We start from the raw sequence: 26,359 nt of genomic DNA, 5'->3' as shown, positions 1-26,359 counted from the left end.
CGCTACTCTGCGCAATATTGTTTTGAAAATGCCGCAAATTGCATTGCAGTGAACGAGAGCAAATCACAAATCACAAATCTTACCCCGGGGGGTGGGCGGAGCCGCGGAGTCGCAGCTGACGCCCCTCCCTCCGCTCTGATGACGCGTTGTTATGTCAATGTATTTATGATTTATGTTTGAACTTTTGGTTTAACGATTAATATTGATGTATTCTATTATAATATATATATATATGTCATGTTATATAATTATATATATTATAAAATACTTTGAATTTTATTTTCTAAAAGCATGCATGTAAAGATATAGACTTATTAGATAAATGACTAAAGATTCGATACTGATCACATCGAACTCTTTATTCATTTAATAGTTTTTATTTAAAGTTGTACCACAATGACTTTTTGAACAAAGAGACTGATTTAGACACCTGGCCTTGCAGGTCAGGTTTTTTGTGTCCTTGAAAGGAAACCTTTGGATGGTTCTGGTACCGGCTGGTACCTGGACCTGGCGAGCCGACCCGGACCTCGACACCCCCCTCCCTCCACAAATGTGGTAACCCAGTTCTCCCCCCTGGAGACAGACTGAATCTCCCCTTAGTTAGGAACTCAACATGGACTAAGAGTCACCACCTTTAAAGGGACACTTCACCCTTTTTGCAAAATAATATATGTTAATGACGTTTAGAAGCTTTAGATCACTTTCCTGGGGGTATTTATGTGTGTAATATGTGGTTTTAGTTATTTTAGATTGTAGCAGTGAGCCTGTTGTCTCTGATGTCATGGACACTGGTCTCACTACCTTCCTGGACTACAATTCCCATAATTCTTTGGTGCACTGCTCCTCCTTGTGGATAGGGCAGGTCTGTCTTACTGAGACAACATGTAGTCCAGGAAGGAAGTGAGCCCAGTGTCCATGACATCAGAGACAACAGGCTCACTGCTACAATCTAAAATATCTAAAACCACATATTACACACATAAAGATCTCCAGGAAAGTGTTCTAAAGCTTCTAAACATATATTTTTTTGCAAAAAGGGTGAAGTGTCCCTTTAAGGGGGCCCATTTTGTGTTTATTATTTTCTATAAATGGTTAAAGTAGGATAGTTCACCCGAGTTATTAAAACAGCAAAAACCTATAACTGTAAATATATCATTGACCACATGTCATTGTTAGAGCTGTGTTGTGTAGAAGTGTTTTAAAAACGTATGTATGTTATGGTTATAATACTTGGTGCAGTGGTCGACAATTTGCTAACTGCGCAGTAAGATGCCATAAGCAATAGGAAGTAGAATAGTGCAGTCCTCTGAGTGCAGATCTCCGCCAGGCAGGGTTGCCTATCCAGGGCTGTGTCAGTCGTTGCACCGATCCTGGTCACTGCTGATATTTATATATATATTTACTTTACTTGAGTGTGTGCTGCACTACTTTATGTGTCTACTCCACTACATCTCAAAGGGGAATATTATTTGTTTTATTGCACTGTAAACAATTTAAAAGGTGAATTACAAGTTACTTTGTAGAAACATACAAACAATTAAGCCCTATTTATATTTAGTTGACAGGTTGAGCGTGTGGATCTATTAAAAAACAAACGTTTGACAAAAGGTGTAGAATTTGAGTATGTTTAATATGTAATTACAGTACATTCTGATGCCAAGAAGAGTGTATACTGTAAATGTAACAATTTACACATAACAACATGAACCCATAATTGGTTCTATTTTATTATAAATTCTCGTAAAACAAATCCCCTCAATCTCATTAATATTAGATTTTCAATTAACAGTTCTAAAGTAATTGCATTAAAGTACAAATACTGACATTAAAACATTATTATTCCCCAATCCCGATAAACATTATGCTCTTTAATAAAATAATAAAATTAAAAAGTCAAACTGGAACTGGAAGGCAGTAAAATAAAACACACAATCAAGTCTTTGTACCAAAGAAGAAATTAAGAAAACATTTCAACAGTCTCACTGCGTCTGAATCCTGACAGAAAACATTTCAACAGTCTCACTGCGTCTTGAATCCTGACAGATATAGAATATAGAATTAGAATAGGAGCGACAGTAATCGATGCCTTGTTTTGAACTGCCAGGTAAATCTGTGTCTTAACCCATTCTGACCTGAGATCAGATTCATACGAGGTTTTCACTGGGGGCACACTGGTCTGATTAACCCATTCTGACCTGAGATCAGATTCTAAAAATGTCAGTCGTTCTTCGATTTTTCAAAAATAGCAGACCTACAAGCTCGTAGCGCGCCACTCGGTGGCGCGCTATGAGCTTGTAGATCTGCTATTTTTCAATAGCTAAAGCATAACATGATGCCAACACCAAAATGGGTTCCCGTTCAGAATGGGTTAAATAATTAAATCACACCTGTGTGAAGTGAGGGGCGCTCTTATCATACATCATCTCATTCCGGCCAATCACAATTTGCGTCCTCACTTTTCTCTTCAATGTTTGTGTTTACGTAATGTTTGTTTACACAATCACTCAAAAATGGCCATTAATTTCCAATGTAATTTAATGTTTGTGTTAGGACAATGTTTGTGTTTACACACACCCTCAAAGCTGTACATAGGAGGGGCCAGCGCCCCTCAAAAACTAACCTTTGCATGTGAAGCTGAGGTTTAGTCTAATCAGTGTGACTGACAGGAGAGATGATCAGAGGAGCTGAGTTTTTACCACCATCATTTTGTCCAGTATAGAAGAATGGATAGAGTCTCTCAGTGAAGGAGCAGCCAGTGAAAGAGTAGAGGTGAACTCTGGACTCCACATCATAAAAGGAGACCAGACCCTCCTCATAATCCACAAACACTCCCACTTTCTGGAGCTTCTCTCTCACAGGGAGGAGGACAGGAGGGTCAGCAGCAGCTATGTACTCATTTCCATTCTGCAACACTATAGACCAGTACCCGTCGTTGGGGTTCGGTGCGATTGGTCCCTTCCTGTTGATGGACTCTCTGACCACTCCTAACACCCAGCTAGTCTTCCCTTTAACCTGAACCTCATAGTAAAACCTTCCTGAGGAGAAGCTTTGTTTTCCTAAGACAGCGACACCTGTAGAGAATCTCTCTTTGTTGTCTGGGAGATTCTTCTTCACGTCTCCACGACTCACTTGTTTTCCATCCTCAGACAGGATGAGGTAGCAGTGTGCTGTATCAGGGTCCAGAGTTACATCCACAGCATATTGCTGGACCCTCCTCAGCTCAGCATCACGCAGCTCCTTCTCTATCTCTTTACTGAGTGTCTTCTCCAGCTGAGCCACAGCTGTCTTCACTGTCCCCAGGTGTGGAGACTGATGGACCTTGACCTTTGTCCAGTCCTTGGTGGGTTTCCACCCAGTGTTGATGGATGTGAAGTTCTGGAGGAGGTGGAGGTGGTCTTCAGTGAGCGAGAGCTGCTTCAGCTCAGAGCTTCTCTTCTTTAACTCAGAGATTTCCTGTTGCAGATCTTTAATGAAGCCTTCAGCCTGTTTCTCTGTTGTTTTCTGCTTCGCTTCAATCCCACCAATGAGCTCAGCCTGGCTTCTCTCAATACAGCTGATCAGAGCAGTGAAGACCTGAACACTGCCTGCTATCTCTCTGTCTGCATCTTTCTGGCTGAGATCTACTGAGTGTTTGACCTCCTGGACCTTCTGTTGTCTCTCCTGGATCATCTGCTGAACTTCAGCCTCTGTCTGTCCCAGCTCAGCCTTCTTTCCTTCATATGCCTCTTTCATAGACACAATCTGATGTAACTTGTGGTCTGACTGAGTGCAGAACTGACAAACACACGTGTGGTCGGTCTTACAGAACATCTCCAGAGGTCTGTCATGTTTCTGACACATATAGTCCTCCAGGTTCTTCACAGGGTCGATTAGTGTGTGTCGTTTTAATCCTAAGACTCTGTGATGAGGCTCCAGGTGAGTCTCACAGTAGGAGGTCAGACACATCAGGCAGGACTTCACGGCCTTGAGCTTGTTCTCAGTACAGACGTCACAGGAGACGTCATCTGGTTCAGCAGGTTCTGGGGTTGTGGTTGAAGTTTTCTTCAGCTGCTTTGACTTCCTGAACTGATCGGCCATCTCGGAGAGGACTTTATTAACGGAGAACGCTGGTCTCTTGTAGAAGGTTTCTTTGCATAGCGGACACTGACACACATCCTTAGTGTCCCAGTAACGTGTGATGCAGGCGTTGCAGTAGTTGTGTCCACATGGAGTGGTGATCGGATCAGTGAACACATCCAGACAGATAGAACACAGGAACTGCTCTTCAGACAGGAGGCTGCTGCCGGCACACGCCATCTCTACACGCTGGAAATAAAAAGTGAAAAAAATGTAGTTCTTGAATAATACTATTCACAGTAGTAAGATTGAAATCTCGTTTTTGCAAGTAGATTGGAACAATGTTAAGTTGACAGTCAGGAACTTATTCACGCATACGCATATGCCTATATATAGCACATAGGCATGTGTCTATCATAGTCAGGGGTGGGTTATTTAACGGGCCTGTTGGGCCCAGGCTCAGGGGCCCCTGAGCTAGGAGGGCCCCTGAGCTAGGAGGGCCCCTGAGATAGGGGGGCCCCTGAGCTTGAGCCTCGCGGCTCTAGCCCAGGAGTCCTCCAAAAAAGGCGCGGTCACGCGGAGCCTCAAGCTATGCAGGGCCCGCCAAAAAGGGGTAACAGTGAATAACAGTGACCCACACGGTCCTTGTCACTGTTATTAACAGTGGGCTCATTCATTTGTGTCAATAAAATAACTTCAAAAGTCCTAAACCATCATGAATCTCCCTGGTTCATAATCAGTTGAAAATCCCTGTTATAGCCTAATTAAAATAAAATAAAACTTTAGTTACTAGTTACTTTGCAGATGTATTATTACAAAACACACATTAACCCATTCTGACCTGAGATCAGATTCATACGAGGTTTTCCACTGGACACACACTGGTCTGATGAACCCATTCTGACCTGAGATCAGATTCTAAAAATGTCAGTCGTTCTTCCATTTAAAAAAAAATAGCAGATCTACAAGCTCGTATCGCGCCACTCGGTGGCGCGATATGAGCTTGTAGATCTGCTATTTTCCAATAGATAAAGCATAACCTGATGCTGACACCAAAATGGGTGCCCGGTCAGAATGGGTTAAGCACTTCAGTCCTATAATATAGGACTGTATGCTTAATGTATGTTTTGCGTATATAATATATATCTTATATATATACTATCTTGGCCATTGTAAAGACAATACAAGCCTACTGGGAATTCAATCTTTTATTACATGAAACATGGTGGTTACAAGGGGGGGGGGGGGGGGGGGATTGGGCTTTGCACACGGCCCGCATTCTGACTTCAACACGGCCCTGTTGACAGCTACATTATTGAAACCTGTGTTGTTGTTGTTTTACTGAAGATATCAAAGAGTAAGAATAAGATCGTGTCTGGATACATTCTCTGTCAATGAATGATATATATCTTGTATTATCTAATATATTATGTGTTGTACTCACCTGTCTTTAAGTATTCTTCTGTAAAAGTTGTGTCGAACGGAGGTTTTGTAGAGAGAGTGCAGTGAGCTGTCCGCCACCCAGCTTCTGTCAGCGTTCTATACTTTCGCTTTACTGAGAAACCCCTCCTTGTTGCAGTTAACCCTTCACATCCACTCTCCACTCCTCTCTCCCTCATCCCTTCCTTTCCTCCTCTCCTCCTTCTCTCCTCTCATCCTCTTGTTCTCTCTTGTCTACCAATAGTTTGGTGTCAGTCACAGCTGCCTATAGACCAGGCTTTCCCCAAACTGTTTCATCTTGAAACCCAACACAGCGATGTGGTGACCGCCGGGCCGGCACAGAAATAACTATGAACCCATTCTGACCTGAGATCAGATTCATAACAAGGTTTCCACCGAACACACACTGGTCTGATGAACCCATTCTGACCTGAGATCAGATTCTAAAAATGTCAGTCGTTCTTCGATTTTTTTCAAAAATAGCAGACCTACAAGCTCGTATCGCGCCACTCGGTGGCGCGATATGAGCTTGTAGATCTGCTATTTTTCAATAGATAAAGCATAACATGATGCCGACACCAAAATGGGTGCCCGGTCAGAATGGTTTAATCACTTCAGCCCTATTTCTGAAATAGTCAAAATAGCCAATCTATAAGCTTACAGTGGGTCGCTATGCAACTTGTTGTGAGCTTGTAGATTGGCTATTTTCACTACTTTTGAAATGTATGCAACGTTTCCATTATAGCCTATGTACTGTATATGAAAAACATACATATAAGCTGAACCATAACAAGACAGGCTGTCACTAAAACATTAGCTATCAGGCCCAGTGGAGACATCTATAGCTCTATAAGCTACTAAACATCACAATGTATTAAATAATAATAATAATAAAACTTTATTTGTATAGCACCTTTCATGACATGAAATGCAGCTCAAAGTGCTTTACAGAACAATGGAGAATAAAAGAAAAGCAAGGCAATGACATTAAAAAAACAAGCAGTAATGCAGTACAGTGAGGACATGAAAAATAAAAAATATAAGGCAATGTTGTAGAAGTGGGTCTTGAGCTGAGCTTTAAAAATGTCTACAGAGGCTGCCTGACGAAGGTACAGTGGGAGCTTGTTCCATGCCGACGGCCCGTAGAAGCAAAAAGCTGCTTCCGCTTTTTTAGTTGCCATTTTTTTGGGCAAAGCGAGCAGGCCGGCGGTGGAAGACCTTAGGGGGCGGTTTGGGACATATTTAGGCAATAAGAACTATAAGTGATGGTGAAGGAGGTAGGGATCTACAAGCCCACAACGCCTCACGCTGCAAGGCGTTGTGAGCTTGTAGATCGGCTATATTTCCACAGTGTTTTCCTCTTTCTTATATTATTTCACTATCACTACTTGGCCAATGTTGGAGATGTTTTTATAGTATAATTTGTTGATTATTTGACCGACACAGTAATGGTCTTTTTTCCAGTCCATTTCATTGTTTAGGTATTATATCTTAAACGTCCCTTAAATTGTCACTTTACTGTCCCTGGGGAGTGAAGACCCTCCCTAATATCATTTGACCCACAAGTTGAGAACCACTGCATTAGACACTTCTACTGTACATCCATTCAAACAGTACATCAGAACCACTGCATTAGACACTTCTACTGTACATCCATTCAAACAGTACATTAGAACCACTGCATTAGACACTTCTACTGTACATCCATTCAAACAGTACATTAGAACCACTGCATTAGACACTTCTACTGTACATCCATTCAAACAGTACAGTAGAACCACTGCATTAGACACTTCTACTGTACATCCATTCAAACAGTACATCAGAACCACTGCATTAGACACTTCTACTGTACATCCATTCAAACAGTACATCAGAACCACTGCATTAGACACTTCTACTGTACATCCATTCAAACAGTACATTAGAACCACTGCATTAAGACACTTCTACTGTACATCCATTCAAACTGTACATCAGAACCACTGCATTAGACACTTCTACTGTACATCCATTCAAACAGTACATTAGAACCACTGCATTAGACACTTCTACTGTACATCCATTCAAACAGTACATTAGAACCACTGCATTAGACACTTCTACTGTACATCCATTCAAACAGTACAGTAGAACCACTGCATTAGACACTTCTACTGTACATCCATTCAAACAGTACATCAGAACCACTGCATTAGACACTTCTACTGTACATCCATTCAAACAGTACATCAGAACCACTGCATTAGACACTTCTACTGTACATCCATTCAAACAGTACATTAGAACCACTGCATTAAGACACTTCTACTGTACATCCATTCAAACTGTACATCAGAACCACTGCATTAGACACTTCTACTGTACATCCATTCAAACAGTACATTAGAACCACTGCATTAGACACTTCTACTGTACATCCATTCAAACAGTACATTAGAACCACTGCATTAGACACTTCTACTGTACATCCATTCAAACAGTACATTAGAACCACTGCATTATACACATGACATGTTCGCTTGGCCTCATGGCCTCCTGGGCAGTAACAATTAGTTACTGTAGTAATATTATTTATTACTTTACCCAGTAATGAGTAGTGTAAGGTATTACTCTGCCAAAAACAGTAATATTATACCATATTACTTTAAATCATTTAAAAGGTCAAGAGAGATTGCTGCTTTATTTTATAGCCTTTCTGGCTGATTGGTGACTCTTATTATTATTATTATTATTATTATTCAATTGGATTCAGTTCTAAAAGAAGCTGACTAAACAGATTGTACATCGCTTTTTTACGGGTGGGGGGGGGGGGGGGGGCAAAAGTAATATGTAATGATAGTACATGTAATGTGAGTAATGTAATACATTACTCTTGATTCCAAGTAATAATCAATATAATATTAATTTGTATAGTTTTTATTGAGCATAGAAGAGGGGTATGGACAGGAGGAAATGCAGTACATAATGATGTTATGCTTCTGTTTCTGTTTGTACATACAGACACATAGCCAGAGAACAGACAGGAAACAGGACAGCTCTGATACTACATGGACAGAGTTGTTTCTGAGTCGCTTTGAGTCACAAAACTGAACCTGAAACAAAACAACAATTAGACTAAACAAAAGAAAACCAAAGACAAGACGAATAGCAACCCACCCCCCCCCCCCCCCCCCCCCCCCCCTCCCACTTGGAACTTTGACTGTATACGTTGTTTATTTATTTTAAATAGAATAAATAGTAGTAATAGCCAGCAAGGATTTCATGAGTGTAACCCAGCCAACATGGCAACCCACAAATGGCAACCCATGTCAAATCAGTTCCTACACGCCCCACTCCCACTTCCACCAATGCAAGATGGCCAAAATGTTTGACAGCAGCATGGCAGCAGCAGCAGCAGGTTCCTGTTCATTGTGACAACCTTTGGTTACTCTTCGGTGAGTCATATAGGCTTGGTGTCATTAACTTGGATCTACTGGTTAACTGTTTGTTTCTTTTGAAAGCATTTGATTTATGATTTATGTTTGAACTTTTGGTTTAACGATTAATATTGATGTATTCTATTATAATATATATATATATGTCATGTTATATAATTATATATATTATAAAATACCTTGAATATTGAAGTATTATATTATAATATATATATGTTATGTTATATAATTATATATATTATAAAATACTTTAAATTTTATTTTCTAAAAGCATGCATGTAAAGATATAGACTTATTAGATAAATGATTAACGATTCGATACTGATCACATCGAACTCTTTATTCATTTAATAGTTTTTATTTAAAGTTGTACCACAATGACTTTTTGAACAAAGAGACTGATTTAGACACCTGGCCTTGCAGGTCAGGTTTTTTGTGTCCTTGAAAGGAAACCTTTGGATGGTTCTGGTACCGGCTGGTACCTGGACCTGGCGAGCCGACCCGGACCTCGACACCCCCCTCCCTCCACAAATGTGGTAACCCAGTTCTCCCCCCTGGAGACAGACTGAATCTCCCCTTAGTTAGGAACTCAACATGGACTAAGAGTCACCACCTTTAAAGGGACACTTCACCCTTTTTGCAAAATAATATATGTTAATGACGTTTAGAAGCTTTAGATCACTTTCCTGGGGGTATTTATGTGTGTAATATGTGGTTTTAGTTATTTTAGATTGTAGCAGTGAGCCTGTTGTCTCTGATGTCATGGACACTGGTCTCACTACCTTCCTGGACTACAATTCCCATAATTCTTTGGTGCACTGCTCCTCCTTGTGGATAGGGCAGGTCTGTCTTACTGAGACAACATGTAGTCCAGGAAGGAAGTGAGCCCAGTGTCCATGACATCAGAGACAACAGGCTCACTGCTACAATCTAAAATATCTAAAACCACATATTACACACATAAAGATCTCCAGGAAAGTGTTCTAAAGCTTCTAAACATATATTTTTTTGCAAAAAGGGTGAAGTGTCCCTTTAAGGGGGCCCATTTTGTGTTTATTATTTTCTATAAATGGTTAAAGTAGGATAGTTCACCCGAGTTATTAAAACAGCAAAAACCTATAACTGTAAATATATCATTGACCACATGTCATTGTTAGAGCTGTGTTGTGTAGAAGTGTTTTCAAAACTATGTATGTTATGGTTATAATACTTGGTGCAGTGGTCGACAATTTGCTAACTGCGCAGTAAGATGCCATAAGCAATAGGAAGTAGAATAGTGCAGTCCTCTGAGTGCAGATCTCCGCCAGGCAGGGTTGCCTATCCAGGGCTGTGTCAGTCGTTGCACCGATCCTGGTCACTGCTGATATTTATATATATATTTTTACTTTACTTGAGTGTGTGCTGCACTACTTTATGTGTCTACTCCACTACATCTCAAAGGGGAATATTATTAGTTTTACTGCACTGCAAACAATTTAAAAGGTGAATTACAAGTTACTTTGTAGAAACATACAAACAATTAAGCCCTATTTATATTTAGTTGACAGGTTGAGCGTGTGGATCTATTAAAAAACAAACGTTTGACAAAAGTTGTAGAATTTGAGTATGTTTAATATGTAATTACAGTACATTCTGATGCCAAGAAGAGTGTATACTGTAAATGTAACAATTTACACATAACAACATGAACCCATAATTGGTTCTATTTTATTATAAATTCTCGTAAAACAAATCCCCTCAATCTGATTAATATTAGATTTTCAATTAACAGTTCTAAAGTAATTGCATTAAAGTACAAATACTGACAATAAGACATTATTATTCCCCAATCCCGATAAACATTATGCTCTTTAATAAAATAATAAAATAAGAAAGTCAAACTGGAACTGGAAGGCAATAAAATAAAACACACAATCAAGTCTTTGTACCAAAGAAGAAATGAAGAAAAGATTTCAACAGTCTCACTGCATCTTGAATCCTGACAGATATAGAATATAGAATTAGAATAGGAGCGACAGTAATCGATGCCTTGTTTTGAACTGCCAGGTAAATCTGTGTCTTAACCCATTCTGACCTGAGATCAGATTCATACGAGGTTTTCACTGGACACACACTGGTCTGATTAACCCATTCTGACCTGAGATCAGATTAAAAAAATGTCAGTCGTTCTTTGATTTTTCAAAAATAGCAGACCTACAAGCTCGTAGCGCGCCACTCGGTGGCGCGCTATGAGCTTGTAGATCTGCTATTTTTCAATAGTTAAAGCATAACATGATGCTAACACCAAAATGGGTTCCCGTTCAGAATGGGTTAAATAATTAAATCACACCTGTGTGAAGTGAGGGGCGCTCTTATCATACATCATCTCATTCCGGCCAATCACAATTTGCGTCCTCACTTTTCTCTTCAATGTTTGTGTTTACGTAATGTTTGTGTTTACACAATCACTCAAAAATGGCCATTAATTTCCAATGTAATTTAATGTTTGTGTTAGGACAATGGTTGTGTTTATACACACCCTCAAAGCTGTACATAGGAGGGGCCAGCTCCCCTCAAAAACTAACCTTTGCATGTGAAGCTGAGGTTTAGTCTAATCAGTGTGACTGACAGGAGAGATGATCAGAGGAGCTGAGTTTTTACCACCATCATTCAAACAGGGACCGAAGTATGGATAGAGTCTCTCAGTGAAGGAGCAGCCAGTGAAAGAGTAGAGGTGAACTCTGGTCTCCACATCATAAAAGGAGACCAGACCCTCCTCATAATCCACAAACACTCCCACTTTCTGGAGCTTCTCTCTTACAGGGAGGAGGACAGAAGGGTCAGCAGCAGCCTGGTACTTATTTCCATTGCTCAACACTATAGACCAGTAACCGTTGTTGGGGTTCAGTGCGATTGGTCCCTTCCTGTTGATGGACTCTCTGGCCACTCCTAAAGCCCACTCAGTCTTCCCTTTAACCTGAACCTCATAGTAAAACCTTCCTGAGGAGAAGCTTTGTTTTCCTAAGACAGAGACACGACGGGAGAATCTCTCTTTGTTGTCTGGGAGATTCTTCATCACGTCTCCATCACTCACTTGTTTTCCATCCTCAGACAGGATGAGGTCGCAGTGTGCTGTATCAGGGTCCAGAGTTACATCCACAGCATATTGCTGGACCCTCCTCAGCTCAGCATCACGCAGCTCCTTCTCTATCTCTTTACTGAGTGTCTTCTCCAGCTGAGCCACAGCTGTCTTCACTGTCCCCAGGTGTGGAGACTGATGGACATTGACCTTTGTCCAGTCCTTGGTGGGTTTCCACCCAGTGTTGATGGATGTGAAGTTCTGGAGGAGGTGGAGGTGGTCTTCAGTGAGCGAGAGCTGCTTCAGCTCAGAGCTTCTCTTCTTTAACTCAGAGATTTCCTGTTGCAGATCTTTAATGAAGCCTTCAGCCTGTTTCTCTGTTGTTTTCTGCTTCTCTTCAATCCCACCAATGAGCTCAGCCTGGCTTCTCTCAATACAGCTGATCAGAGCAGTGAAGACCTGCACACTGCCTGCTATCTCTCTGTCTGCGTCTTTCTGGCTGAGATCTACTGAGTGTTTGACCTCCTGGACCTTCTGTTGTCTCTCCTGGATCATCTGCTGAACTTCAGCCTCTGTCTGTCCCAGCTCAGCCTTCTTTCCTTCATATGCCTCTTTCATAGACACAATCTGATGTAACTTGTGGTCTGACTGAGTGCAGAACTGACAAACACACGTGTGGTCGGTCTTACAGAACATCTCCAGAGGTCTGTCATGTTTCTGACACATATAGTCCTCCAGGTTCTTCACGGGGTCGATTAGTGTGTGTCGTTTTAATCCTAAGACTCTGTGATGAGGCTCCAGGTGAGTCTCACAGTAGGAGGTCAGACACACCAGGCAGGACTTCACGGCCTTGAGCTTGTTCTCAGTACAGACGTCACAGGAGACGTCATCTGGTTCAGCAGGTTCTGGGGTTGTGGTTGAAGTTTTCTTCAGCTGCTTTGACTTCCTGAACTGATCAGCCATCTCGGAGAGGACTTTATTAACGGAGAACGCTGGTCTCTTGTAGAAGGTTTCTTTGCATAGCGGACACTGACACACATCCGTAGTGTCCCAGTAACGTGTGATGCAGGCGTTGCAGTAGTTGTGTCCACATGGAGTGGTGATCGGATCAGTGAACACATCCAGACAGATAGAACACAGGAACTGCTCTTCAGACAGGAGGCTGCTGCCGGCACACGCCATCTCTACACGCTGGAAATAAAAAGTGAAAGAAATGTAGTTCTTGAATAATACTATTCACAGTAGTAAGATTGAAATCTAGTAGATTGGAACAATGTTAAGTTGACAGTCAGGAACTTTTTCACGCATAGGCAACATTTGCACATGATAGCACATAGGCATGTGTCTATCATAGTCAGGGGTGGGTTATTTAACGGGCCTGTTGGGCCCAGGCTCAGGGGCCCCTGAGCTAGGAGGGCCCCTGAGCTAGGAGGGCCCCTGAGCTAGGAGGGCCCCTGAGCTAGGAGGGCCCCTGAGCTAGGAGGGCCCCTGAGCTAGGAGGGCCCCTGAGCTAGGGGGGCCCCTGAGCTAGGAGGGCCCCTGAGCTAGGAGGGCCCCTGAGCTAGGAGGGCCCCTGAGCTAGGAGGGCCCCTGAACTAGGGGGGCCCCTGAGCTAGGAGGGCCCCTGAGCTAGGGGGGCCCCTGAGCTAGGGGGGCCCCTGAACTAGGGGGGCCCCTGAGCTAGGAGGGCCCCTGAGCTAGGAGGGCCCCTGAGCTAGGGGGGGCCCTGAGCTAGGAGGGCCCCTGAGCTAGGAGGGCCCCTGAGCTAGGAGGGCCCCTGAGCTAGGGGGGCCCCTGAGCTTGAGCCTCGCGGCTCTAGCCCAGGGTCCCTCCAAAAAAGGCGCGGTCACGCGGAGCCTCAAGCCATGCAGGGCCCTCCAAAAAGGGGTAACAGTGAATAACAGTGACCCACACGGTCCTTGTCACTGTTATTAACAGTGGGCTCATTCATTTGTGTCAATAAAATAACCTCAAAAGTCCTAAACCATCATGAATCTCCCTGGTTCATAATCAGTTGAAAATCCCTGTTATAGCCTAATTAAAATAAAATAAAACTTTAGTTACTTTGCAGATGTATTATTACAAAACACACATTAAGCACTTCAGTCCTATAATATAGGACTGAAGTGCTTAAAGGACAACTCTAGTTTTTTTCAACCAAGGTTCATGTTGTAGGTTGTTATTAGAGAAAGTAAAAGATGAGTGTTAATCTTTTTTCATTTGCTGCTTTCTTTCGTTTTAGGGAATTTAGCTGTTTTTGACTGGGGGGCGGGGGCATTCGAGCATGGGTCTAAATATGTATTTTTTAACACAATTTTATGGTGATTTCTTTTTTTATGGTTTACTATAGTCCTAATAAACGTCAGGAAATTACATCTGGCCACAGAAGATCACAGGATCTACTGAATGTGAAGGTATAGCCTACTGGGGGGAGGATTATACTGTGTGTATAGGCTCAATATGTCAGTTTGTCACATTCAGTAGATCCTGTGATATTTTGTGGCCAGATGTAATTTCCTGGCGTTTATTAGGACTATAGTAAACAATAAAAAAATAAATCACCATAAAATTGTGTTAAAAAATACATATTTAGCCCCATGCTCGAATGCCCCCGCCCCCCTGTCAAAAACTGCTAAAATCGCAAAAACTAAAGAAAGCAGCAAATTAAATAAAATTAAGACTCATCTTTTAGTTTATCTAATAACAACCTAAAACATGAACCTTGGTTGAAAAAAACTAAAGTTGTCCTTTAATGTATGTTTTGTGTATATACTATATATCTTATATATACTATCTTGGCCATTGTAAAGACAATACAAGCCTACTGGGAATCCAATCTTTTATTACATGAAACATGCTGGTTACGAGGGGGGGGGGTGGAGATTGGGCTTTGCACACGGCCCGCATTCTGACTTCAACACGGCCCTGTTGACAGCTACATTATTGAAACCTGTGTTGTTGTTGTTTTACTGAAGATATCAAAGAGTAAGAATAAGATCGTGTCTGGATACATTCTCTGTCAATGAATGATATATATCTTGTATTATCTAATATATTATGTGTTGTACTCACCCGTCTTTAAGTGTTCTTCTGTAAAAGTTGTGTCGAACGGAGGTTTTGTAGAGAGAGTGCAGTGAGCTGTCCGCCACCCAGCTTCTGTCAGCGTTCTATACTTTCGCTTTACTGAGAAACCCCTCCTTGTTGCAGTTAACCCTTCACATCCACTCTCCACTCCTCTCTCCCTCATCCCTTCCTTTCCTCCTCTCCTCCTTCTCTCCTCTCATCCTCAAAACCCAACACAGCGATGTGGTGACCGCCAGGCCGGCACAGAAATAACTATGAACCCATTCTGACCTGAGATCAGATTCATAACGAGGTTTCCGCCGGACACACACTGGTCTGATGAACCCATTCTGACCTGAGATCAGATTCTAAAAATGTCAGTCGTTCTTCGATTTTTTTCAAAAATAGCAGACCTACAAGCTCGTATCGCGCCACTCGGTGGCGCGATATGAGCTTGTAGATCTGCTATTTTTCAATAGATAAAGCATAACATGATGCCGACACCAAAATGGGTGCCCGGTCAGAATGGTTTAATCACTTCAGCCCTATTTCTGAAATAGTCAAAATAGCCGATCTATAAGCTTACAGCGGGTCGCTATGCAACTTGTTGTGAGCTTGTAGATCGGCTATTTTCACTACTTTTGAAATGTGTTTTTTAAATGTATGCAATGTTTCCATTATAGCCTATGTACTGTATATGAAAAATGTACATATAAGCTGAACCACAACAAGACAGGCTGTCACTAAAACATTAGCTATCAGGCCCAGTGGAGACATCTATAGCTCTATAAGCTACTAAACATCACAATGTATTAAATAATAATAATAATAATAATAATAATAAAACTTTATTTGTATAGCACCTTTCATGACATGAAATGCAGCTCAAAGTGCTTTACAGAACAATGGAGAATAAAAGAAAAGCAAGGCAATGACATTAAAAAAAACAAGCAGTAATGCAGTACAGTGAGGACATGAAAAATAAAAAATATAAGATCAATTAAAGGCAATGTTGTAGAAGTGGGTCTTGAGCTGAGCTTTAAAAATGTCTACAGAGGCTGCCTGACGAAGGTACAGTGGGAGCTTGTTCCATGCCGACGGCCCGTAGAAGCAAAAAGCTGCTTCCGCTTTTTTAGTTGCCATTTTTTTGGGCAAAGCGAGCAGGCCGGCGGTGGAAGACCTTAGGGGGCGGTTTGGGACATATTTAGGCAATAAGAACCATAAGTGATGGTGAAGGAGGTAGGGATCTACAAGCCCACAACGCCTCACGCTGCAAGGCGTTGTGAGCTTGTAGATCGGCTATATTTCCACAGTGTTTTCCTCTTTCTTATATTATTTCACTATCACTACTTGGCCAATGTTGGAGACGTTTTGATAGTATAATTTGTTGATTATTTGACCAATACAGTAATGGTCTTTTTTTCCCAGTCCATTTCATTGTTTAGGTATTATATCTTAAACGTCCCTTAAAGTTTCACTTTACTGTCCCTGGGGAGTGAAGACCCTCCCTAAAATCATTTGACCCACAAGTTGAGAACCACTGCATTAAGACACTTCTACTGTACATCCATTCAAACTGTACATCAGAACCACTGCATTAAGACACTTCTACTGTACATCCATTCATACTGTACATCAGAACCACTGCATTAGACACTTCTACTGTACATCCATTCAAACTGTACATCAGAACCACTGCATTAAGACACTTCTACTGTACATACATTCAAACTGTACATCAGAACCACTGCATTAGACACTTCTACTGTACATCCATTCAAACTGTACATCAGAACCACTGCATTAAGACACTTCTACTGTACATCCATTCAAACTGTACATCAGAACCACTGCATTAGACACTTCTACTGTACATCCATTCAAACTGTACATCAGAACCACTGCATTAGACACTTCTACTGTACATTCATTCAAACAGTACAGTAGAAACAGCATTATACACATGACATGTTCGCTTGGCCTCATGGCCTCCTGGGCAGTAACAATTAGTTACTATAGTAATATTATGTATTACTTTACCCAGTAATGAGTAGTGTAAGGTATTACTCTGCCAAAAACAGTAATATTATACCATATTACTTTAAATCATTTAAAAGGTCAAGAGAGATTGCTGCTTTATTTTATAGCCTTTCTGGCTGATTGGTGACTATTATTATTATTATTATTCAATTGGATTCAGTTCTAAAAGAAGCTGACTAAACAGATTGTACATCGCTTTTTTGCGGGTGGGGGGGGGGGGGGGTCAAAAGTAATATGTAATGATAGTACATGTAATGTGAGTAATGTAATACATTACTCTTGATTCCAAGTAATAATCAATATAATATTAATTTGTATAGTTTTTATTGAGCATAGAAGAGGGGTATGGACAGGAGGAAATGCAGTACATAATGATGTTATGCTTCTGTTTCTGTTTGTACATACAGACACATAGACAGAGAAAAGACAGGAAACAGGACAGCTCTGATACTACATGGACAGAGTTGTTTCTGAGTCGCTTTGAGTCACAAAACTGAACCTGAAACAAAACAACAATTAGACTAAACAAAAGAAAACCAAAGACAAGACGAATAGCAACCCCCCCCCCCACCCCCCTCACCCCCCCACTTGGAACTTTGACACCTTTTTCTTTCACTGTATACGTTGTTTATTTTTATTTATTTTAAATAGAATAAATAGTAGTAATAGCCAGCAAGGATTTCATGAGTGTAACCCAGCCAACATGGCAACCCACAAATGGCAACCCATGTCAAATCAGTTCCTACACGCCCCACTCCCACTTCCACCAATGCAAGATGGCCGAAATGTTTGACAGCAGCATGGCAGCAGCAGCAGCAGGTTCCTGTTCATTGTGACAACCTTTGGTTACTCTTCGGTGAGTCATATAGGCTTGGTGTCATTAACTTGGATCTACTGGTTAACTGTTTGTTTATTTTGAAAGCATTTGATTTATGATTTATGTTTGAACTTTTGGTTTAACAATTAATATTGATGTATTCTATTATAATATATATATATGTCATGTTATATAATTATATATATTATAAAATACCTTGAATATTGAAGTATTATATTATAATATATATATATATATGTTATGTTATATAATTATATATATTATAAAATACTTTAAATTTTATTTTCTAAAAGCATGCATGTAAAGATTTAGACTTATTAGATAAATGATTAACGATTCGATACTGATCACATCGAACTCTTTATTCATTTAATAGTTTTTATTTAAAGTTGTACCACAATGACTTTTTGAACAAAGAGACTGATTTAGACACCTGGCCTTGCAGGTCAGGTTTTTTGTGTCCTTGAAAGGAAACCTTTGGATGGTTCTGGTACCGGCTGGTACCTGGACCTGGCGAGCCGACCCGGACCTCGACACCCCCCTCCCTCCACAAATGTGGTAACCCAGTTCTCCCCCCTGGAGACAGACTGAATCTCCCCTTAGTTAGGACCTCAACATGGACTAAGAGTCTCCACCTTTAAGGGGGCCCATTTTGTGTTTATTATTTTCTATAAATGTTCAAAAGTGTTTAAGTTCTGTTTTTGAAATAATAATAATAATTTTCAGTTACCCTTTAACTCCAGTTTCTGCCTCCCTTATTTCATTGGTTTTCACTACACACATTGAGCTCCTTCTCCGAACCTGTTTTATACGCAGTCAATCCCTTTACCATATATTATATACCATATATATATACATACCAACATTGTATTAGTTAGTTACCCATTGCGCCACTTGCTACATGAGCATAAGAGACTAGAAGAGAAGAGAGATATGAGAAGTAGAAAAGAGATAAAGATAGACGGAAGAGCAATATAATATTATTGCTTTTTTAAACTGTAATATGTAATAAGTAAGTACAGTAAGTAGCATATTACTCTCTCTCTCTCTAGGCTAATATTTACCAACATTGCTCCGGAGGCATTATTTGATGATGGACCAGAACATGATGAATGGCTCATTTAAGACGTGCGACATGTGACAGAAAGAAAGCCTTGCATCCAAAGTTAGTTTCTATGAAAGTTATTAAATCAGGACGTATGTGGTATGACTGTGTACTATGATAGAACTCCATGTGTGATCATTTTTACTGTACATGTGCAGATAGAAAATACTAGTGCATGTAATCATATCGGCCAAATCCAAATCTTTTTCATTACAAAATGAGTACAGTTCATATTGGTGCAAAGACTGCTCAGTGAGTGCACACACAGATACATGATTATTACAATGGCTGATTTATTTTGAACCCATTCTGACCTGAGATCAGATTCATCCGAGGTTTCCACTGGACACACACTGGTCTGATTAACCCTTTCTGACCTGAGATCAGATTCTAAAAATGTCAGTCGTTCTTCGATTTTTCAAAAATAGCAGACCTACAAGCTCGTAGCGTGCCACTCTGTGGCGCGCTATGAGCTTGTAGATCTGCTATTTTTAAATAGCTAAAGCATAACGTAATGCTAACACCAAAACGGGTTCCCGCCCAAAATGGGTTAAGAAGCACATGTTCTATTTTTAATTGATAACACACATCCACATTTACAACAAAAAGCAAATATTAACATCAGAATCATTACATATTCTTAATTTACAATTTTGTAGTATTTGCATTAATGTCAACTGACAATAACACATTTCAATTCCTGATTCAGATTCATTCACACTAATGAAAATGTTTGGTTTAACTTAAACTTGAATGCAATCAAATAAAACCATAAATCAATTCCTTGTATGAAGAAAATAATACAGATACGATTTCAACGTCTCACAGACAGAATTCATTTTAAATGAAATACTTTATCATAATCAATTTATCATATTAATCTTTGGCTGTACTTCAGACAATCATGTACATTAAAAGCATATCTGTTTATGCAGTAGAATATGAAAAAATGACTTGATTTGAGCAGACGTACAGTTGACTGAAAATAAAACTGTAAATCAACATTCATTTTCTAAATGAAAACTAACCTGTTCATGTTAACCTGAGATTTAATCAGTGTGACTGACAGGAGAGATGATCAGAGGAGCTGAGTTACCCCAATAATTAAAACGGGGACTGAAGTATGGATAGAGTCTCTCAGTGAAGGAGCAGCCAGTGAAAGAGTAGAGGTGAACTCTGGACTCCACATCATAAAAGGAGACCAGACCCTCCTCATAATCCACAAACACTCCCACTTTCTGGAGCTTCTCTCTTACAGGGAGGAGGACAGCAGGGTCAGCAGCAGCATAGTACTCATTTCCATTCCTCAACCTTATAGACCAGTAACCGTTGTTGGGGCTCAGTGTGATAATTATTCCCTTCCTGCTGATGGACTCTCTGGCCACTCCTAAAAACCATCCTGTCTTCCCTTTAACCTGAACCTCATAGTAAAACCTTCCTGAGGAGAAGCTTTGTTTTCCTAAGACAGAGAATGAAGCGAATCTCTCTTTGTTGTCTGGGAGATTCTTCTTCACGCCTCCATGACTCACTTGTTTTCCATCCTCAGACAGGATGAGGTCGCAGTGTGCTGTATCAGGGTCCAGAGTTACATCCACAGCATATTGCTGGATCCTCCTCAGCTCAGCATCACGCAGCTCCTTCTCTATCTCTTTACTGAGTGTCTTCTCCAGCTGAGCCACAGCTGTCTTCACTGTCCCCAGGTGTGGAGACTGATGGACCTTGACCTTTGTCCAGTCCTTGGTGGGTCTCCACCCAGTGTTGATGGATGTGAAGTTCTGGAGGAGGTGGAGGTGGTCTTCAATGAGCGAGAGCTGCTTCAGCTCAGAGCTTCTCTTCTTTAACTCAGTGATTTCCTGTTGCAGATCTTTAATGAAGCCTTCAGCCTGTTTCTCTGTTGTTTTCTGCTTCTCTTCAATCCCACCAATGAGCTCAGTATGGCTTCTCTCAATACAGCTGATCAGAGCAGTGAAGATCTGCACACTGCCTGCTATCTCTCTTTCTGCGTCTTTCTGGCTGAGATCTACTGAGTGTTTGACCTCCTGGATCTTCAGTTGTCTCTCCTGGATCATCTGCTGAACGTCAGCCTCTGTCTGTCCCAGCTCAGCCTTCTTTCCTTCTCCTTCATATGCCTCTTTCATAGAAACAATCTGATGTGACTTGTGCTCTGACTGAGTGCAGAACTGACAAACACACGTGTGGTCGGTCTTACAGAACATCTCCAGAGGTCTGTCATGTTTCTTACACATATAGTCTTCCAGGTTCTTCACAGGGTCGATTAGTGTGTGTCGTTTTAATCCTAAGACTCTGTGATGAGGCTCCAGGTGAGTCTCACAGTAGGAGGTCAGACACATCAGGCAGGACTTCACGGCCTTGAGCTTGTTCTCAGTACAGACGTCACAGGAGACGTCATCTGGTTCAGCAGGTTCTGGGGTTGTGGTTGAAGTTTTCTTCAGCTGCTTTGACTTCCTGAACTGATCGGCCATCTCGGAGAGGACTTTATTAACGGAGAACGCTGGTCTCTTGTAGAAGGTTTCTTTGCATAGCGGACACTGACACACATCCTTAGTGTCCCAGTAACGTGTGATGCAGGCGTTGCAGTAGTTGTGTCCACATGGAGTGCTGATCGGATCAGTGAACACATCCAGACAGAACACAGGAACTGCCGGCACACGCCATTTCTAAATAAATAAAAAGTGAAAGAAATGTAGTTCTTGAATGATACTTCTCACAGCTCAATGGTTATTCATCGATCTGATTATGATTGTTTTGGAACAGAGCAATGTTGACAGTCACGGGCACATGCCTGTGTGCTATCATAGGCATGTGCCATATATGGTAGTACTCAAGTACATTACTCGAGTACTGTACCATTCTGTACTTTACTTGAGTATTTCCAATTTTCAATACTTTTACTTCTACTCCACTACATATCGGATCCAAATATTATACCTTTTCTTCATTATTTGTAGATTCATCACTACAAAACATACATTAAGCACTTAAAGGGACACTTCACCCTTTTTGCAAAAGAAATATGTTAATGACGTTTAGAAGATTTAGAACACTTTCCTGGGGGTCTTTATGTGTGTAATTTTTGGTTTTAGATAATTTAGATTTGAGCAATGCACCCAGTGTCTATGATGTCATGGACATTGAGCTCACTTCCTTCCTGGACTACAATTCCCATAATGCTTTGGTGCACTGCTCCTCCTTGCGGATATGGGGAGAGGGCTGTCTACTGAGACAACATGTAGTCCAAGGAAGCTCTGAGAAGGAAGTGAAGTGGTCACGTGACTGGGCTGCGCCATGACACTTTCATGGACACTTTCATGGGAGCCAAACTCACACAGGAAGTGCAATGAATACATGGCAGTGAATGGAGATGGCTGGACCAGCTCATAACAAACATTATTCATGAACAATTGAGACCTTTTGTAAAGTAATCACTTCTGGAAAATAACAGTAGACATATCACAGGTTGTTTTCTAATCACTTACTTTTCGATGTGCACAGAGTGCACAGTATATCATTTTATCTGAGGATCTAAACAGCAGCAGGTATCGTTTCTGGCTCTGAAGTATCGCGATATTTGGCTGCCAGACAAGAAACGGTGGGAAGTCTCGCGATACTTGGTACGTTCAGAAATGTACTTATGGTATCTCTATTTTTATAGAGATACCATACCTCTATAAAAATTACACATCGAATAACAACACAGCAGACAATAATGTGTTACATGTTTTCTGTTATTTTCCAGAAGTGATTACTTTATAAAAGGTCTCAATTGTTCATAAATAATGTTTGTTCATGAGCTGGTCACTGAGCTCTCATTGACTCCAGTGTTCATGAGCTGGTCACTGAGCTCTCATTGACTCCAGTGTTCATGAGCTGGTCACTGAGCTCTCATTGACTCCAGTGTTCATGAGCTGGTCACTGAGCTCTCATTGACTCCAGTGTTCATGAGCTGGTCACTGAGCTCTCATTGACTCCAGTGTTCATGAGCTGGTCACTGAGCTCTCATTGACTCCAGTGTTCATGAGCTGGTCACTGAGCTCTCATTGACTCCAGGGTTCATGAGCTGGTCACTGAGCTCTCATTGACTCCAATGCATTCTGCCAAACTTCCGGGTAGTTTGGCTCCCATGAAAGTGTCCATGAAAGTGTCATGGCGCAGCCCAGTCACGTGACCACTTCACTTCCTTCTCAGAGCTTCCTTGATGTAGTCCAGGAAGTAAGTGGGGCCAGTGTACATGACATCAGAGACACTGGGCTTGTACTGCTAAAATCAAAAATATCTAAAACTACATATTACACACACAAAGATCCTCAGGAAAGTGTTCTAAATCTTCTAAACGACATTAACATATTTTTTTTTGCAAAAAGGGTGAAGTGTCCCTTTAAGCCATATTTTGGCCAGTTGAAAATAGACGAGAATAGGTTGCGACGCATTTTGTGAGCGTGTATATTTGTTATTTTCTTCTTTTTATACATTTGAATACTTCTGTATAATGACTTTTGGTACTTCAACCCATTTAGACCTGAGAACTGATTCTACAAACTGAGTCTTCTAAATTAAGACAGTTTACAGAAAAAAACCTATGTTTCTATTAGCTCTAATGCCGTTGCATTTAGAGCTGTGTTACTGATGACTTCCGGGCCTCGCATAAATGCAGACCAGCCTCTCGTCTTTAGCGTAAATAAAAATAAAGTTTTTGCTACTTTCTACTGAGCCTACTGAGCCCCCCCCCCCCCCCCCCCTCTCCACCACACGTATAACCGGTACTTCTTGGTCAAAAAGGGATTTGTTTTCCACCGGGAAAAACATACTTTTAGTTACTCCACTGCGCCCTCTACCGATATTGCCAAGAGAAAACCTTCATAGAGATTATTTTTCCTCCAGTGAAAAAAAAAATCATTTTCTGGCCAAAAAGTACCGTTTATACGTGTGGTGGGGGGGATCACTAAGGAAAGTAGGCTTTCTAATAACACAACCCGCCTTTGTATTGGTGAGGAAGCACATTTTATTTTTATTTATACTAATTTATGCGAGCCCCGGAAGTCATCGGTAACATAGCTCTAAATGCAACGGCATTAGAGCTATGGACCAGGGCTATATGTTTCTATGTCATGTGGTGCTCAACCTTTTTCATGTGAAGGACCCCCAGAAATATTCTGTTTTTGGCCGAAAATATGTTCTTCCAGCCAGGGACCCCCCAGAAGCAAAGATTCTAGTTAGAAACGTTTGCTCTGAAAGAATATATTTTCAAAGACCACTTTTTCACGATAAAAAAAAAATAGCTGATCTACAAGCTTGTGGCGCTATGAGCTTGTAGATCTGCTATTTTTCAATAGCCAAAGTTTAACATAATGCATGCTTAAAACACCAAATGGGGTTCCCGTCCTGAATGGGTCAAGTATATTTTGATGCCAATACATTTGTACTTCCTCAATTTTGTGTACAGGACTTTCTGCATGGTAATATTGATACTTAAAGGACCACTTCACCACAACCTATCTTCATATCCTCACTAATAATCATGATAAAATGGCACAATTGTTTTTCTACTCAGTCTGTGTCTCATAGGAGGGCTGTGGGCAGTTCAGAACCTAGTCTGTGTCTCATAGGAGGGCTGTGGGCAGTTCAGAAACCAGTCTGTGTCTCATAGGAGGGCTGTGGGCAGTTCAGAAACCAGTCTCTCATATAGGAGGGCTGTGGGCAGTTCAGAAACTAGTCTGTGTGCCGTCCACCAGCGACATCATCGTTAGGCAGAATTTTTTTAACAAGATTTTTTTTTACCAAAATGTAAAAACCCAGGGACACAGGGACAGACCCAGGGACAGACACAGGGACACAGGGACAGACCCAGGGACAGACACAGGGACAGACCCAGGGACAGACACAGGGACAGACCCAGGGACACTGTCTTTAAGTATTTCTGTAAAAGTTGTGTCGAGCGGAGGTGTGGTAGAGAGAGTGCAGTGAGCTGTCTGCCACCCAGCTTCTATCAGCGCTGTACTTTGAGTTTAGATTTACTTCCTTGTTGCAGTTAACCCTTCACATCCACTCTGCTCTCCACTCCTCCTCTCTCCCTCCTCCTCTCCTCCTCCTTTCCTTCATCTCCTCCTCCTCATTCTCTTATTCTTGTTATAGTATGATTTGTATATTGTCTCCATCAGGGCGAAGGCACGGGGAGAGAGAGTATGTTTTGCACTCCGTCTGTGTGTGTGTGTGTGTGTGAGTCTGTCCATCCACGTGTGTGTGCGTCCGTCCGTCTGTTACCAGCCAATCTCCGGCACCGTTAACCCGGTCGGTGCCACATTTTCACACACACTCCCTGGATACCAACGATGAACCTCTGCCCCAGATTTTCCATAACGTCCTGTTATAGCATTAGCGCCACCAGGAGGACTTTAGAAAGATACAGTTTTTGATATTACTCCTCCAGATTCTGTCCAATAATCCCACAAATCGTTACACACTATCTCTATATAGTCATGTGTTCAAGACGGATCTGTCCCATATTTCATATTCCATCCTAATTGGCTTTCAAAGTTTGCAGGATTGGCCCGTTTTGAACAAAAAGCCTCAAATCATGAACGCAGTGTGAAATCTACGTGACATCTTTCACAAACTTTCCTACTAGGCTGAGGAATATATCCCACCCTTTTCACATTGGCCTGTTATAGCGCCGCCAACAGGTGGATCTTTGCAAAACACATTTTTGGAACAAAATGCCACAAATTATTTTATTATTTATTTATAATATTTATTTATAATATTTTGGGGGTCGTTGACGTGAATTTTGGTGAATTTTGCATCATGTTATGCTTTAGCTATTTAAAAATAGCAGATCTACAAGCTCATATCGCGACACCGAGTGGCGCGATACGAGCTTGTAGGTCTGCTATTTCTTTTTAAATCGAAGAACGACTGACATTTTTAGAATCTGATCTCAGGTCAGAATGGGTTCATCAGACCAGTGTGTGTCCGGCGGAAACCTCGCATGAATCTGATCTCAGGTCAGAATGGGTTATAGACGGCGTTTTGTAGAATCGTCCTCAGGTCTAAACACACTAACATTTACTGTTCAGATCATATCTGGATACATTCTCTGTCAACGAATGATATATCTTGTATTATCAAACATATGATTTGTCGTACTCACATGTCCCACCAATGCAATCTGTTGTGAGCTTGTAGATCAGCTATTTTCTATACTATACGTTTGACTTTCTTCTATGCAAAATTAAAAAACGGTTCAAGAAGTACGCCTCTCTCTCTCTCTCTCTCTCTCTCTCTCTCTCTCTCTCTCTCATATTAAA

At 41.2% G+C, this 26,359-nt stretch overlaps 2 protein-coding genes across 3 annotated transcripts in view; both read right to left on the bottom strand.

Annotated features, from left to right (window-relative positions):
* Positions 1-2,374: 2,374 nt before the first annotated feature.
* LOC310866225 (zinc finger protein RFP-like) lies at positions 2,375-5,589 on the bottom strand. Of its 2 annotated transcripts, none has more exons than XM_083775712.1 (2): positions 5,501-5,589; positions 2,375-4,113 (listed from the first exon to the last, which is right to left on the bottom strand). In XM_083775712.1, exon 2 carries the CDS (start codon positions 4,075-4,077, stop codon positions 2,647-2,649), a length of 1,431 nt encoding a protein of 476 aa, XP_083631838.1. In that variant the 5' UTR covers positions 4,078-4,113; positions 5,501-5,589; the 3' UTR covers positions 2,375-2,646. The 2 variants fall into 2 exon arrangements, with proteins under 2 accessions (XP_083631838.1, XP_083631837.1); XM_083775711.1 differs by having other exon boundaries at positions 2,375-4,305; positions 5,501-5,582.
* A 5,660-nt stretch (positions 5,590-11,249) lies between these two features.
* Positions 11,250-26,359, bottom strand: part of LOC310865871 (uncharacterized protein) — a gene marked incomplete at its 5' end in the record, with an annotated part of 32,242 nt that continues 17,132 nt past the window's right edge. The window contains 2 exons of the mRNA XM_083775079.1: positions 11,250-13,182; positions 20,099-21,696. Coding sequence (XP_083631205.1) covers positions 11,524-13,182; positions 20,099-21,696 — 3,257 coding nt within the window. The 3' untranslated portion in view covers positions 11,250-11,523. The remainder of the gene's footprint in view (positions 13,183-20,098; positions 21,697-26,359) is intronic.

The sequence above is a fragment of the Protomyctophum parallelum genome (assembly GCF_964188405.1).
Source record: "Protomyctophum parallelum genome assembly, chromosome: 10".
Taxonomy (NCBI): Eukaryota; Metazoa; Chordata; class Actinopteri; order Myctophiformes; family Myctophidae; genus Protomyctophum; species Protomyctophum parallelum.
This window is presented reverse-complemented; position numbering and strand designations above follow the sequence as displayed.

Coding starts and splice junctions, on each gene's coding strand:
- LOC310866225 (XM_083775711.1), bottom strand. CDS start 4,296: ATGGCGTGTGCCGGCAGCAGCCTCCTGTCTGAAGAGCAGTTCCTGTGT.